At 40.1% G+C, this 16,102-nt stretch overlaps 1 protein-coding gene and 1 non-coding gene across 2 annotated transcripts; both read right to left on the bottom strand.

Annotated features, from left to right (window-relative positions):
• Nucleotides 1–4,410: 4,410 nt before the first annotated feature.
• Nucleotides 4,411–6,677, bottom strand: ngfb (nerve growth factor b (beta polypeptide)). Its single transcript, XM_046383098.1, has one exon. The coding sequence runs from the start codon at nucleotides 6,668–6,670 to the stop codon at nucleotides 6,074–6,076; it is 597 nt and encodes a 198-aa protein (XP_046239054.1). The 5' UTR covers nucleotides 6,671–6,677; the 3' UTR covers nucleotides 4,411–6,073.
• Nucleotides 6,678–15,816: 9,139 nt separating this feature from the next.
• Nucleotides 15,817–15,889, bottom strand: trnar-acg. The gene has a single exon. It is a non-coding gene; the product is annotated as a tRNA-Arg (tRNA).
• Nucleotides 15,890–16,102: the final 213 nt, after the last annotated feature.

The raw sequence follows: 16,102 nt of genomic DNA, 5'->3' as shown, positions 1-16,102 counted from the left end.
AAAGGTGCGCATCGGGGACGCTCAGGGAGCCATGAGGGAGCCTCCGGTTTGTCTCCCAACAACAAAAAGAAAGGGCTCGTTTCAGTATGTATGTATAACACTGCGGGTGGTTTGTCAAATGGCATCTCAAAGATAAAACTCACATTGCAAGATCGATGTTTAATCACATCTTGTCCGTTTATACATATATATTTATATATATATATAAAAGTGAAGAGGCCGAAATAACAAATTACATAACAATGTACGCGGGTGGGTGATGTGAAACTGGTGTAGAAAAGTGCCATCTGTTTGTCGATAATATTTTTTGGCGCTACTTCCGTTAACTAAAATGAATTCAAAGTGTTCAGTGCGCCGAAGACGCTTGAGCTCATCGCCTCAGTGATCAGTCACTTCTCACAGGCAGAGAGAAGTGACTTTTAAACCTGCATGTCATCCTGCACAGGTGCATTCCTCTCGTTTCAGTCTTGTATTGTGTAAACACGCACTTCTGTATAGTGTGCACCTAAAACACAGACCTGGGATAAGTCACCGACTGGCACAGTTAGAACACGTATCAGCGTTTTAAAATGACTGAAGTCGTGTGTATCTGTTCTCCTCCAACTCCAGAGAATTTGGAGATAAAAATTTCCCTGAAAGATACAACACTTGATCCACACTTGATCTTTGGTCCTAGCTGACATATCTAATAGAACTATTTGGGTTGCTGTGAAATTTGGTACCTGCGTTCATGTCGCCTAGAGGACAAATGTGAATGACTGGTGATCCCCAGACCTTTTCTCTAATGCCACCATGAGCTTTGACATTTGTGGTTTTGAGTGAAATGTCTCAACAGATATCATCAGAGATCATCAGATCAAAATGATCACTTTGTTCAGTCCTGGTTCATGACCAAACACCTGCAAAACTAAAAGCATCCGCATTGGCCTCTGCTGTGCTTTGTGTTTGCTGCTAATTAGAAGATGCTAGTACGCTAACATGCTACACTAAGAACACGGTGAGTGTCATGCCTGCTTAAGCTAGCATGTTAGCATGTAGCTCAACGCGCCTCTGTGGCCTAAAGCACAGCCTCATGGATCTGCTAGCTTGACTGTGCCTTGGACGTGTTATCTTGGAAGAACACATTCATAAATTCATTTTTTTATTCTTAAGCTATTGGTGATCTTGTTTTGGCTTGCTTGGACCTTGAACCAACAATCATGTGTACACAAGACAAAATATATCTTTTAAGATGTCAGGGACTCTGTGGAATGCTTCATCTTTTGCTGTCTGCCTGAAAGCAAATACAGCACACTGACATCTATTCAAATATGTATCAGAATTAAATGTGCTGAGCGTACAATGTGAAGGTGTTTGCTTTTAATGGCAGAATGTAAGCGTTGGTGGTTACATTTCACACTGAAAATCTATTTCTAGTTGCTTACGTAAATGTGTTAAAATACAAATATAATTGTATCCAAATGAAGACATAGTTATTTGTTCCTTGAAAATTATTTGTATAATTTGACCATGTATGCATGCACAGTATTGTATAGTGTTGCTTTGTTTACTGAATATAAGCAAGTTCCTGTGAACGAAGACCACATATGGGGGCATCACCAAAGCTCTTCTGTGTCTTCTCTGCGGGCTGGCAAGGGTCAGCTCGGGTTCACCCGCTTTGACAGTCAAGCTTCTCATGTTTGTGCTGCCTTTGTTTGCTGCACTGATGTGGGAGAGAAGCAGAGTGTGTGAGAATCAGTCCGGGTGGATCATGAGACACATCACATCACTGCCTACCTCCTCTGTTTATCAGATGACAACTGTAGCAGGAGTCAAATAAATATGATAGAAGCATGAATGAGCACCCTGTTGAATTGCAAATGATTAATAGTTTCCACGTAACCCTGAATTAGATCACTGAACTGCATCAATGTTAACCTAATATAACTTTGGTCGTCCAATCCTGTCATGAATTCAGAGCAGTAATTATCACAGTGGAAGTACACCCAAACTGAAACCATATCCTCAGGGTATAATGGAGGCAAAATCCCATTATCCCTCCACAGCTGCCCTCTCCTCTCCCTCCCCACACTCATCTACTGTGCTTGATATGTAAATCTGGTGCAATAACGTAAGCTGATCTCCATATGGTGCAATATGCTGCAACTGTGAGTCATAATTATGGTCCAAGACACATCAGAAGTCATTTCTGAAATAATACCTTGGTAAGAGGGGCTGTGCTGATCATTTAACTTTAAATAACTGGCCACGTGTTTTAAAAATCAAAGAAAAAAAATCAGATTTATTTTTATTGTGGTAGACCACCATGAAATACAGGACCTAGAAGTAATCTATAAACTGTGTTCTTGATAACACAATGAAAACCTGAAAAATTTCCAAAACTAGCCAGATACACCCAAGTATTATAGTACTAATATCTCCCTCTAGTGGACAGACTGTTAACTGCAAATTCACCCTGTTAGCTCTCCATACAAGTTTACATTGTACGGTATAGGGAAGTTATAAAGAAGTTGTGTGGTTGTAGACATTCTGGATTAAGGTGTATTACTGCCCATTGTCTCAAATGTTATCAATTAAATTTGTATCATTTTATATTTACAAATTTTTATTATATAACATTAGCACCGTCGCCTCACAGCAAGAGGGTTCCAGGTTCGAATCCCGTTCTGGGCCCTTCTGTGTGGAGTTTGCATGTTCTCCCTGTGCCTGCGTGGGTTTTCTCCGGCTTCCTCCCACAATCCCCAAAACATGCACATTAGGTTAACTGACTACTCGATATTGTCCCTAAATGTAAGTGTGAGAGTGTGTGTCTCTCTTTGTGTGTCGGCCCTGTGATTGACTGGTGACCAGTCCAGGGTGAACCTCACCTCTCGCCTGTTGTCAGCTGGGATGGACTCCAGCTCCACCACCACCCTGACAGATAAGCGGTATAGAAAATGGATGGATGGATTATATAAAAATAATTATTACAATTGCGTCGGTCTTACATATTAACTGTTTCCATTTACTTATTAAACTTTAATTATTTCTGAGGAAGCAACCTTAAGTCAAGGTTGAGGTCTTTGAAACCTAAGGTCTTTGTTCACGTAATTCATGTAATTACCTTCCATCTGTACGCTGCGTCTGGGTGCATTGACGACATTGCACATACTGATCAGCCGCGACAATAAGAAGTGAATAACATTAATCATCTGTTTAAAAACGTTCTGTGGGGAAACCTTGGCTCCTGGAAATCATGTGGATGTTCGGTGACACACACCACCCACCTAAACATCGCAGACCAAATACCCCCCTAACCGAAAATCTGCGGGATGCAGAATAAACTGAATCCACCCGCAATGTACAGGACCCAAAGGATCTAACATTGCATTGCCGGTGACCACAGAATACGCCCAGAGATCCCGTGTCCCTTCTCCTGACGGGTCAGAGCTGTTTTGACAGCGCAAAAGGAACCTACAAAATATTAAGTAGATGCTGTTCATGTTGTGGCTGATCGGTGTAAAAGACAATCGACGGACGAGGAAGTCATGTGTTGTCCCAGTCGATGACTTAGTCATGAACGCAGCACGACGCACGCGCAGTCACTAGTCACTAATTTGCTGTTAGCCTTCCGCTAAACTAGGCTCTTTACTGTGCTTAGATAACTCTGGCTCGTGGTTGTTTTTAGTTTGTGAATGTACAACAACGTACGTAATCATAACGTAATTCATTTTAAACTTTAAATTTCATTACATCATTTAAATGTCATTACAGTTTCTAAACGAAAGAGACATGTTCCAACCTTTGACCTCTAGAGGGCAGTGTTATATTTTGTAACAGGCCAGTGCTTTGGAGAGATCTGACTGAGTTGACTCATATTTAAACTTGACAGGTAGACAGCCCCAATGAGAATACTTATCTTAAAGTTTTTTTTTCTAGAAACTTAATGTCATGCATCCTCTTTCTCTCGGTTTCTGCTTTACCTTTAAGCTCTGCGAGCTCACATCAGATATCTTAAATGTCAGCTGTGATACAAAATTGGGCTGCGGGCCTTCGAAACATCACGTCTGATAGATTACAGACTTTATGCCTAGAATACAATTAGTTGTGTGCTGACAACATTGAAATGTCACTGCCAAAACAAAGAGAATGGGAAGCCATGATATTATCATTCAGAGTTACCCTGATGAATCTTGGTTGTATTTATATCTTTTCTTTAGAATAGAGAGCAGAAGAAAAACACAAAGCAAAGCCAAAACAAAAACACCAAATTACTGGCAGTAAAATGAAGCCATATGGGTTTTCTCTTCATTTTTCCATCCAGGCCAAAAAAAAACGAAATTTCTTTTTGTGTCAAAGGAATGCTCAGTCTTTGCTGAAGGAACAACTGACTTATATCCGCACAATGAACCTCATAAAACACACAGTGCATGTATGGACGTGTTTAATAAATAACAATATCAACAACAACATTTTAACAAAAGTTTTGCTTATATCAGACCAGGATCAAATTGTAATTCCAAAGTTTGTAGGTTGTGTCAGTCCACTTAGAGTGAGTATTATGTGCTATAGGACAATATAATGAGTGGCAGAAAAATACTGTAATTAGGATGATTGTGTTGCGGTGGGGCCTGTTGCTCTGTCACCAGTTTAGCAGCGGTTTAAGGTTTATGACAGGTTTAAACTTGCTGTCTTGAACAATATCACATAGTTTCTTAAACACCATTGCTGTGTCTTTAGAAGCTGCAGCTTAAAGTTCCTGAGTCCTGTGGAAGTCACCTAAATGTCACATAAAAGAGGTCATCAGACCTGAGGTTCGTGTTAAACCTGCTGCAGAGGTTTTAAATGATAAAATACCAATTGTGTCTAGCTGTAGTGTGTGCTGTTTTTAATTTCCTTCCTTAGCAGCTAAGTCAGACATCTGAAACTAATTTCCTATGAGCTGCAATTTTCTGAATCACCTGTGGCCATGTGGGGCGAATTTTATCAGGCAACTTCATCAGACTTTTGGCTAAACAACAGTTTATTTGTAGTTCAGCTGAAGCCAGGGATGCATTTATATATTATTTATCCATACATTTATCCATATTAAACTACTGTAAACTTCTTTAATGCTAAAAATATACAGAACCCCTGAGAGGTTATGGTGGATTTTTTATTCTGACATTATTTTTGCATTGCCTCACAATTAATTGAGGATCTCCTCTGATGCATAAAGGCTGAGCTATATTACGATGTAGCCTCATCTGTTCTCATCAAGTGGACTATAAAAAACAGTCCTGCCATGACCCTTTGAGGGCACCCTAGAAATCCTTCACTTTTACCCCTGGATTTTAATTTGAGAAAAAAGTCTTTCCACTTAACAATGACTGTAAATAGACTTAATTATTAATAAAACGATTAAAAAAAACAATATGAGATAAACTCTCATTACACTTTTCCAGAGCCCAAAGTAATGTCTTCAGATTGCCTGTATGTCCCAGTCATTACATTTATGAAGTTGGAACCGGCAAATGTCTGACATTTTTGCTTGAAATTGACTGAAACATTGAATCAATTATCAAAACAACCGATGGCAACCAATTTTCTTTCAATCAGTTAATTGATAAATAAACTAATAAAACTAATTTCATAAATTAGTAGTGTCTGCTCTAAAAGTCAATGGAGCTTCTCTTGAAGTGTAACTAGAGGAGTTTGATAAATACGGGCCTTGAGCTCATGTTGTCTCAACAATCAGGTCTGATTTACTGCGCAGTTTTAAATTTCCATAAGTTGAACCTGTTACAAACTGCAGCTAAGACAGTCAGATGCTAATGACACAGCAAGAAACCCTTCATATTGATTCTCCTGAACAGGTAAAAATAATAGCTACAAACTTCAGATACTGTTTGACCCAGGCCTGGTGTATATACATGCAGTCCTGATACTTTGTCGGTTACCAATAATTTACTTTGTGCAGAAGGTGAGAAGTCTTTGGTGATAGGTATGCCTGTATTTGTACTGTATTTCACGGTGACCTTGTGTGTGTGTGTGTGTGTGTATGTGTGTTGGTGTGTGTAAGAGGAAGAGAGAGAGAGATGTGCATGTAGAGACTTCACTGCCGCCATGACTTGCGGCTCAGCACACACACGCAGGCCACGTTGATGCGTATGAGCCTCCATGCCACCAGGTTCTTAAACGAAGTGAGCGCTCGTACAAAAGTGTGTGAGTTGGTGCAGTAGGAGTTCCAGTGTCTCGCATCGATTCCCAGACAGCCGGAGTTGCCTGAGTGTGCGCTGTGACACGTCGTCTCAAAGAAGTACTGCTTCTTGTTGACATTGTTGATATTCACGTCTGGAAGCACTGTCACCTCGTTGCCTGAGATGTCCGTGGCTTTGGTCTTGTTGCCCACCCAGACGCTGATGCTCTCACACACTGAGTAAACTCCACGGTGCTGAGGCTGCCCTGCTCGCCTGCGGGTCCTCCTGCCGGCACCCTGTGACCCCGCCGGCTCTGCATCAGGGGGCTGAGCGCTGAAGAGCACCCTGGGTGAGAGGTAGTGGCGTTTGGTGAAGAGTTTGGGGTCCACTGTGGGGATGGAGCTGGGGTTGTTGCCTGGACACTGCTGCTGCTCCTGCTGTGCTGCTCCTCCGATGGTGGCCACAGCCTGGGCACTGAAGAGGAGGAACAGGACCAGCATGGACGACCTCATGGGCACACAACCTGAGGGTGTCAACCAGCATTGAAAACACTAAGTTACTCATAACACACACAAAGTCTGGTCATAAAGGTGCAGATGGGTAGGAGTAAGAACACTCTCTTATATTTAGGCCAGGTGCAGGGCAATAAATTCAATGTCAAAATGGAAAATATTTGAACTCCAAATTCTTCTGAGGCAGAAATCTCATTTCATTCCAGTGAACTTATGGAAGCTTTAATCCAGAGCAAGGAAGCTTCCCAATTTTCCTTCCCAGTGTCAAGGTACAACATGTCGAACAGAGAGATTAAGCTAATAGGAGCATGTTGCAGCTCCTCTTCAAAGTGGAAAATGTACTTTGCCTAACATCGAGGGTTTCATGCCTAATACTCATCAGCTTATCAGTAAATGTTTATAAGTACAGTACATGCAAAAGTCTGTGCCTGACACCTATGTAATTCTACAAGAGATTTGCAGGAATTTCTCTGTTAGCTTCCACTTCCTACAAGACTGCACCCAGACCACATCCACAGATCAGTCTGGCACTCATAAAGAACGAGACAGGACAATGAGAGGAAGCACAGTGTGAGAGGCTCAACAAAGGGCAACACACTCCCTGATTTTATATTTAGCCACACAAACACAAAGTGCTTGAATGCTTGATTCCCAGTTTAATGATTGTTAATGGTAAAATAATCAACCTAATAACATCCACACAGAGGACAATGAACCCTGTGTGTTACAGTCAGCTGTCTTAAGATGTTTTCTTGAAATGTGGAGGGTGAAGGACATGAACTACATTTGGACTGTGTTTTCTTTCTGAACACATTGGCAGGCCAAGACCACTAGTCTCACACATTAAATGGTGTCCTGTCTGTGTGTCTGTCTGTCTGTGTTTAACAGGGAATAAGTCAGTGCAACCAAACAAATGTAACTCCATTAGTTTTAGTGCTGCTGTTTTCAGTCTGTGGTTTTATTTTATTGATATTTTGATGAGAACTCTTTCCTTTCCATGACTTTGTGGTTGAATAAATTGAAGCTTGAACATCCATCAGCTTACAGCTCTCTCTTCTTGTGTTCAAAGACGTCCATGATAAAAGCTGAGCTGTGACAAGTCTGCAGTTCAACAGTATAATCTTCATACTGTATTCACAGACATGAAAATGGAATCCATGATTTGTCTCTGGGTAAGCATAACCAGAGAGAGCTGAATTCTCTTTGTGGAACAGACAAGAATATTTCATGCATGAATGGATCTTGTATGTGTAAATTATCCATAGAAATAGGTGTTACCCGTGGGAATCTAGGTAGACACTGTTGTGACATCACATCAGTTTGATACAATTCTCTGTTCATTACACTGGGACTCCACACTCCACAGCACAACATCTGCTGGCTTGCATAAATTGACAAGCTGTATTGTATTTAACAACAGCAGTCACAGGCGTGTTTACACCTGTGAGGGCTCTGCTCGCAGACTCTGTCAGGTGGGTTTATTATATGATATGTTTGGCTCAGGTGTCAGGGTGAATGCCCGTGGATTGAAACTGCTGGAGCAACAAATCAAAACAGGAATCATGACGTGTACACAGGAACCTATTGTCAACTATGATTACACAGATAAATGATTGTGAAATCTGTCCAGTTTGGGTTAATGTCTCACCCCACACCTCTCTGCGCTCTGCGCTCTCCATGTGTGTGTGTGTTGCAACAGTTGGATCTGGATTGCTTTAGGACATTGGAAGGAAGGCTGCTTAGCAGCAGGAAGCAAGAAACTGTGGTTGTTGAAAACAAGGCAGATGAGCACAGCAGCTCCCCAGTGGCAACATCTCTTTTCTTTCTTTTCATCTCTTCTCTCCAAAAGGAAAAAGTTTAATTTCAAGAACACAATGAAGACATAATCATTAATGAGAAAAGGATAAAGTCATCCCCATGGTCTCTTTAATAATTATACATGTGACATTTAACAATTCTATAATAAACTAATGTTTAAATTTATACTTTCAGCATTTAGCTTGTATTTTATACTACATGCATCATAAAAGAAAATATGTTTACTTTTAGCATAGAGACCCACTGGACATTTGGCAAAATGCAAAATGCTTTGTGTCAAGTCCTTGTGATGGGAGGTTTTTATTCAAGTCAAATCCATGACTCTGGTGTCACACTGCAGGCTCACTAACAAGGTTTACTGGGACACCTAAACACAACAGAGCTTTAATTAATGCTATTGGATGCACCAGTGCAGTTTCTCTGTTAAATCTGTAGTGAAACCAGTCTGTCATGTGCGTCAAGGCTCATGTTTATCTGACAGCTTACAGTAGAAGATAAAGGTAAAAACTCTTCTTCTTCTTAAACCTTAAAAACACTCAGGAGGTATCTGGCGTTGATCAGTCAGTCCCTGACTGTAGTACAGAAACAGGTGACCAGCTACAAAAGAAATGTTAGAAGCAGTAAGTATAATACAGAATAGAGTAGTTTTGGACAGTTATTTGGATTTGATTTAAACATTTGATAGAATGATAGAGCACATTTCCTGCTGTCTTTTTGTACCGTAAATCAGGAGGAAACAATGAGATTAAAGGATTTTCAATGTGTCTTCATTGTCGATGAATTATTAAACTCTTATTGTAGGATTTCTTTGATGTGTCTCATCTACCGGCAGTAAAATTTTCTGTTTTGTGGTTCATGTATTTATTCCTTCCCTGTAGATAAAACAGACTTCACATAAAATTAGATTTTTTTAAAATTCTGTTTTTGCAGAATAATGTCTGACTGTTTATTGTTTTCAAAAATAAATTTGAAGAGTGAATAATATGTTCAGTTTGACTTTCGACAGTACTGATCTCTTTATTGTACCTGTGAAGATATTAACACTATTTATAATATGGTGAGTCTGACAACAAGGTCTGATTTTAGGAATGTCATCACACAATGAGCAAGTGCAGTCTACTTATACCTTTTAAATGTTGCAAAATTACGTAAAATGAAGAGTATACACAACTTGTTTGATTCTGCATTTGTTACCCAACACAAGGCTTGACCGACTGGTCTGCATGCTGCTGCATTGACTGATAGGATATTTGTGCACTTCATTGTTTTGGAGACCACCATCCATCCAGCTTCATACCTTTTCAGTGTCTCCACGTGAACTGCAGCACCTCGGTGGCTTTTACTGGACGTGATCAGAGCTCGATGCGCTCTGGGCCCCTGCCATCAGGCCCAGCTGTGGCCCCCATCAAGCACACCACTGAACTCCTCTACCACCACTTGGTATTCCTGTCGGCAGACAAGCAGAGAAAGTGTCTCGCCCGGCTCATAAAGCCACTGTAAACACATTCTTTGTGAGACTGATACAGGAAGAGAAAGTTAAAATGCTCTTCCCGCTCACCAGGTCCTCGCATACTGAACATACCGAAATAAAGAAGCAGACCTGCATAATGTAGATAATCTAGTGAAAACATGTAGTTTAGTTTTTATAATAATGTCGTAAACTGTCAGCATTCCTCAATGTATGAGTTTTGACAGGTCTGTTGAGACTTAAACACTCCTGTACTTTAGGAGACAGGTATATAGCAAGACATTTAAAGTTTGAAGATTATTTAGGAGCAAGTAGAAACCAGATCATTTAGGAATTTGGTATTTTGTGTATAAAGCCACATACACAGACCAGAGCAGTTAGAAAGATGTCAACATCACACAGTATCGTCTTTTTCCATTAGGATATTGCTGTTCATTGTCTCTGTTAAATTATTCCATCAGGCTTGATTTCCTACACTCAGAATGCCATGATTCAATTTTGTGCAGTGATGAAACACAGACAGCATTCATGTTAGATAATCCATCACAGTAAAGCAGAATACTTGATTTTGTTTTGGCATTTTGTTTTATTGTTGATTCTCTGTGCTCAAGTGCTATTCAAGTGCTATTCACCTAACACCCGCTGAAACTGTCTTCAAAAGCTAAGGAACAAGCCCAGAAAACTTTTTGCCTTACAAAACTCTATATTCTTCTGTATTATATATATTCCTATATATTTTTTAAATTCATACTTTTCAAGTACGGCTGAGGAAGTTTGAAAAAATTGAGAAGGTTATGGGACACTTGCAAAATGAAAGGAATGCAAGATATATATAAACAGAAGGAAATGGGCTGTAAATCCAAATGAAGTCAGTGTGCTTCTGTAAAAAATCTACACTGGGACAGGAGTGTTCTTGCTTTATAGGACCTCAACGATGGTGGTCTCAGGCTGGGATTGAAACCTGCGACCTTTCAACCGCAGGATGGGCTGTTTAACCAACAGGTCACCATGCTTATGTACTCTGTGCTCTCACTTCCTTCTCAGTCACAGTATGTCTCCATAATGAAGTCTAGCTGTAAGTTTTTTTCACCTTTTCTGCAGGATGCACAGCAATGCTGACACAGAGGTTGAGTAATTGCCAACAAGAAGGCTGTTTCAATTGTTTGCTTCAGGTTTATTATACACTGGTGCTGCTGAAGTACTTTAAGGAACACTGCAAAACTCTAAAAAATAGTCTCCAGACACACTGTATATGTACATGCATAGACAGCTATATGTACAATATATACAATTTATTTATTAAGTTCATTCTTGAACTTGGAAATAGTTTGACAAGTCAGTACCAACTAAAGGTAATTGTTGATATGTTGGATGGATAGCACTTATAAGTCAAGATGGATCGTAAGATAAGTCATAACCGAGCTTGCTTGTGAACAGTCCAGCTCAGCAAACTACATGTGATGTGGAGGACAGCTGGATATAAGATAAGATAAGATAAGATAAGATAAGATAAGATAAGATAAGATAAGATAAGATGAACTTTATTGATATGTAAGCAGACCTTGAACAAAACAAAGGAGAAACAAGCCTTCCTCATTGCCCTTATATTAAATATCGCCCATCAGGAGCTAAAATCGGCTGAATTCACATGGAGGCATTGTGTGAATGTTGAATTAGCACATCTCACTGATGTTGTAGGTTTTTTTTTATTTGCACTCTCTACTAATTTGTGTTCCTGCGGTTGCATAACGATTTCCCTCTGGATAAAGTTCTACCTTATCTTAAAATTTGATAGTGATTGATGAGATTTTGATTACTGAAAGTTTGTGCAATTTTGTAATTCAAAACTAAGAAGGATGCAGTGAATGTCAGCAGTATCATACAGAGACTTAAATCACAGTTTAGATCTTTATTTAATTTTATCGTTGAAAAAAAAAATCATGTTAATAGAAAACACATGTGTCAGTTATTCTGAGGATCACATTTTTGCCCTTGACACCCTGTTGTAACTGCTACTCAGTGGTTAAGAAACATGCAGTCAGCAGTCTGTGGCGAGAGGAGAATAGCAACATTCATTCAGACTACTAGGTGGGCTACAAATATGCACATAACAGTGCTGTACAACATTAGTGTGCACTGGGGCATCTCACATTGCATTACTCATTGAGCCTTGAAGCAGATGGGCTGCAGCAGCACAAAACCACCTGATGACTGCAGAGGGGGAAAATGTTGATTGGTCAGATTAATGGTGATGGTGCAACAGCAAAGGAAGTCCTAATCCTTGGTACATCCCCCTAGGTCTTCCAGCAGGTTAATGTGCAATGCCATGGAGCTCTGTGTCATGGTAGGCTTAGCGACACTTAAGCTTCCTGAAAGTAACTGTCACTTCCCACACTCAACCCAGCGAAACATAATTGGGAGGATGTTCAATGCGGTGTTCGCAGCACAGTGTGTCAATGATAACACTGCAGTACATGCTTTTTTTAGCAAGATCCTTATGGAACATTTCCAAAATCATCTTACCATCAAGTTTGGAACAATTCAGTCCAACAAGGAAATAGAGCTGCTGCACGTAAGCTTGCCGTAAATGAATCAGTGGTGAGATGTTGGAGATGGCGGCGTGAAGAACTGACACAATGCAAAAAGACAACAAAAGCTTTCAGAGGTAATAAAAGCAGATGGCCCAGACTTGAAAACTTATGTCATGTTACAGTGTGGACACCTGCAGCTTATAGTCAAGTACAGCCTATATATGTACAAATATTATTATTATTATTTAATTTGGTTTGTTTGGCTTATACTCAGGTGCGTTCTATAGTCCAGAAAACACAGTAATTTGATTTTTACAATTAAAATGTAAAATGTTTTCTCTTTTCATGTCATTGTGAACAGCACAAGTCACATGAAATCTGTTCTTTTCAATTCCAATTTGTGCCACTTGCACAGGCCTTCCTGAATCTGATACGTATCTGATTCCCACTGATGTGAATGCTGTGTGGACGATCAGAGCTGACTATATGTGGTTTTTCTCCCACTGAACATGCTCACATGGCGCTTTCATAAACATTCAGCACACTACTGTTACCACAGCAAATATTTTAAAAAAGTGAATTCTTGCACCCCTATTTTCTTAATTTTGATCATGGACTGTTGTGCCAAAGATGTTTCTGTTATTCAACAGAACCTTTGTGAATGTGGGGTCAGGGTTCAGTTCTCGTCACAGTGATGTCAGCTACAGGTCACATAAAAGGATGGATGCGAACAGTCAAGGCAAAACGATCAGATTAACAATATACATCACTTTCAAACACATTGTGAATCTCAGTGGGTCTTGAGGTGGGATTGTTTGATCAACTGCTGTTTCCAAGCCAAACAGCAGAAGTGGTAGCCAAGGATGCTAATGCTATACCTCAGGGCTTGACAAAGTAAAAAGGTTTTCAGTGTCACAACCCCTGCTAAATAATTAATTCCAATATCAGAATTAGATTCATTTGGTCTAGTAACATTTGGAAAGTCTATAGGAGCTGCATGATGAAATTATTTTATCCCCATTTAAATATGAGGGATACACCAGAAACTAGTGCAGTAGTCACTAGTGCAGCAGAATGGAGATTCTGTTTCATCTTATACAAGTCAAACGTTTTTGGCTTCATACGGCACCCCCAATCCCCCTCTTAATTCAAACCATGTCTATGTGTCTTACCCTGCTGCTGTTTATCAGGTGAGTATTTTCTCAGCAAACTTTTATTGTTCGCAGGAAAAACACATGTACAAATAATAACTTTAATGATGTTTCTTAAACGTCTTTCTAAATGTCCCATACCACTCAGCAAGCGTGAATAATAAGCAGAGACCTGGAGCAAGGAAACAGGCAATACCTATCGCATCAGCCTAGAAAATAGTCTTTTTCAGGATTTATATTTATCCATCTAAAAGTGGGTAGATAGTACAGTATATATAGATGAGGTCAAAGTAGATAATATATTTCCAGAATAGTTACATCTTGTTGCACTCTGAAAATTCTTTTTCTATTTTCTGATATTTTGTAGACCAAATGATTAGTCAATAATGAAAAAAAGAACTGTTAGTTGCAACCCTACATTTGAATATTATGACCGGTTTAAGCTGTAACTCTTTTACTCTGCTGCTGCACTGTGCAAACTGTGCTGTTACTCTACTGCAGCAACTTCACTCCAGCATCCACCTGTCAAGGTTTTCTGTGGTAGAAATTTGTTATTATCACTGCTCAGTTTCTGAAGTCAGATCATAGACACAAACTATCAGTATAACAACTCCAGTTTATTTCGAGAGTCATTATTCAGTCATTATTCGACTGACTGACTTATGGGATGCCTTGTTGCAGGACAGTTTCAGGCTCCTGTAGATGCAGGTAGGGACAGAATTAACTTGTCAGTGTGAATTAACTAAATCAGCAAGCCTGTCAGTTACGTGGTCTGTTAGCCCTGAATGGAGAGGCCACCCACAACCACTGACCTACAACTCATTATCTCTAATGGAGTCAGTTTAATGAGCCCCGTCTGGGGTGACTGACGAGCAGCCCTGAGTAACACACAATCCAGTCTGCAGGCCACGAACAATCTACCTCCCTCTGAAAAAAGTGGCAGTGGCTTCATTCATATGGTAAAAGTCACATAGTCCCTCTAGTAACCTGATCCACCATGACTGGCTCTCATTCAAAGTGGAAGGTAGGTGCAGGTGACTTTATCTGACAGTCACCAATGGGCTTTCAATGACATGCTGCTCATTACATTGTGGTGGTTATTCGTGCAAAACTGCTCCCCGGGTTGAGGCAAGGCTTAGTGCTGAATTTAATACTTCAAACTCAGAGGTGTAGCAGCAGTGTGTTTTTAATAACTAATGTATTAACAATAGTTTTATGAAGGAAAAAAAGCTGAGAGCTACTTTATCCCTCCACCTCCATTAAACAATATTTAACTTTATTACAATTTGGATAACTGTTGAACTGAATGTAATAAATACTTAAATAAAACAAATATGCATCACTGAACATCAAACTCAAAGTAATAAATACGCTACATAAGCGCATATAGAAGTCTGGGCTGGACCTGAATATCAAACCAGCTGTAAAAAATCCAGGTGGAAGCTAATCAAATTTTAGGTATTACTTTTCCTAAAAGTCAGTCATTCTAGCTGAGAAGTCTCACATTATAATGGAATAAATAGAGCTTATCTGCTTTCTCTGCAGAAATTCACTAATTCCCTTGTCGTATAGGATCCCTACCTCACTCAACTCTCACTCACTCAGTCACTCACACGACTGCTGGAGGCTGCGCAGCTGTTGGTTGTTATCAGCTACTAAGTTCCATTGATAACCATTGATAGTCCTATTGGTGCCAACTAACTGGCAAAACCAACTCATTGGATGACAGCTACCAGAGAGTGAAACGTAATAAATAATAATAAAATACTGCGTATTCCTATCCTGCCCTGTGGTGCTACAGCTAATATTCAGGCTTTAAAAATTCATAAAAACACATATGGGTAAATGTGGGTCCGAAAAAGAATATTTCATCAACTGAAACCCAGTGGAAACGATTTGACTAACTGAAAGTGAAAGTGACATATTTTGTCATTGGAGGGAACTCACTCCAACGAAATTTGTGCTCTGCATTTAACCCACCCAAGTGACGTGCACACACACACAGCAAACCCGGGGCAGTGGGCGACCGCGTGCAGCGCCCGGGGAGCAGTGGGGGTTAGGTACCTTGCTCAAGGGTACCTCAGCCATGGACACCGGTACGGGGAATCGAACCAGCGATCCACCGGTTACGGGTCCGACACCCTAACCGCTGATCCACGACTGCCCCCCAAAGATACACGAGCCAGCCAGGAGTCGAACCTAGAATCTTCTGATCCGTAGTCAGACGCGTTATCCATTGCGCCACTGGCCCGCTAACTATTTATTTGATCAAAACAGTCAGAATGCTGAACACAGTCTCTCAGTAAAGTAGGTGCCTTCTGAAAACTTTCATCCATTTATCTTAAAATTTTGAATTTTGTGCCAAATTTAAAAAAGCACAGTACTGTCAGTGATTACATTTCCATGTGACCACGTGACTGAATCGTTCTGTTATCTAAGGTGATTCAGACTGATGGTAGCTTTG

The sequence above is a fragment of the Scatophagus argus genome, chromosome 3, assembly GCF_020382885.2.
Source record: "Scatophagus argus isolate fScaArg1 chromosome 3, fScaArg1.pri, whole genome shotgun sequence".
NCBI lineage: Eukaryota > Metazoa > Chordata > Actinopteri > Scatophagidae > Scatophagus > Scatophagus argus.
This window is presented reverse-complemented; position numbering and strand designations above follow the sequence as displayed.

Bases quoted from the DNA above. Each gene is read 5' to 3' on its own strand.
- ngfb (XM_046383098.1), bottom strand. From the start codon at position 6,670: ATGAGGTCGTCCATGCTGGTCCTGTTCCTCCTCTTCAGTGCCCAGGCT.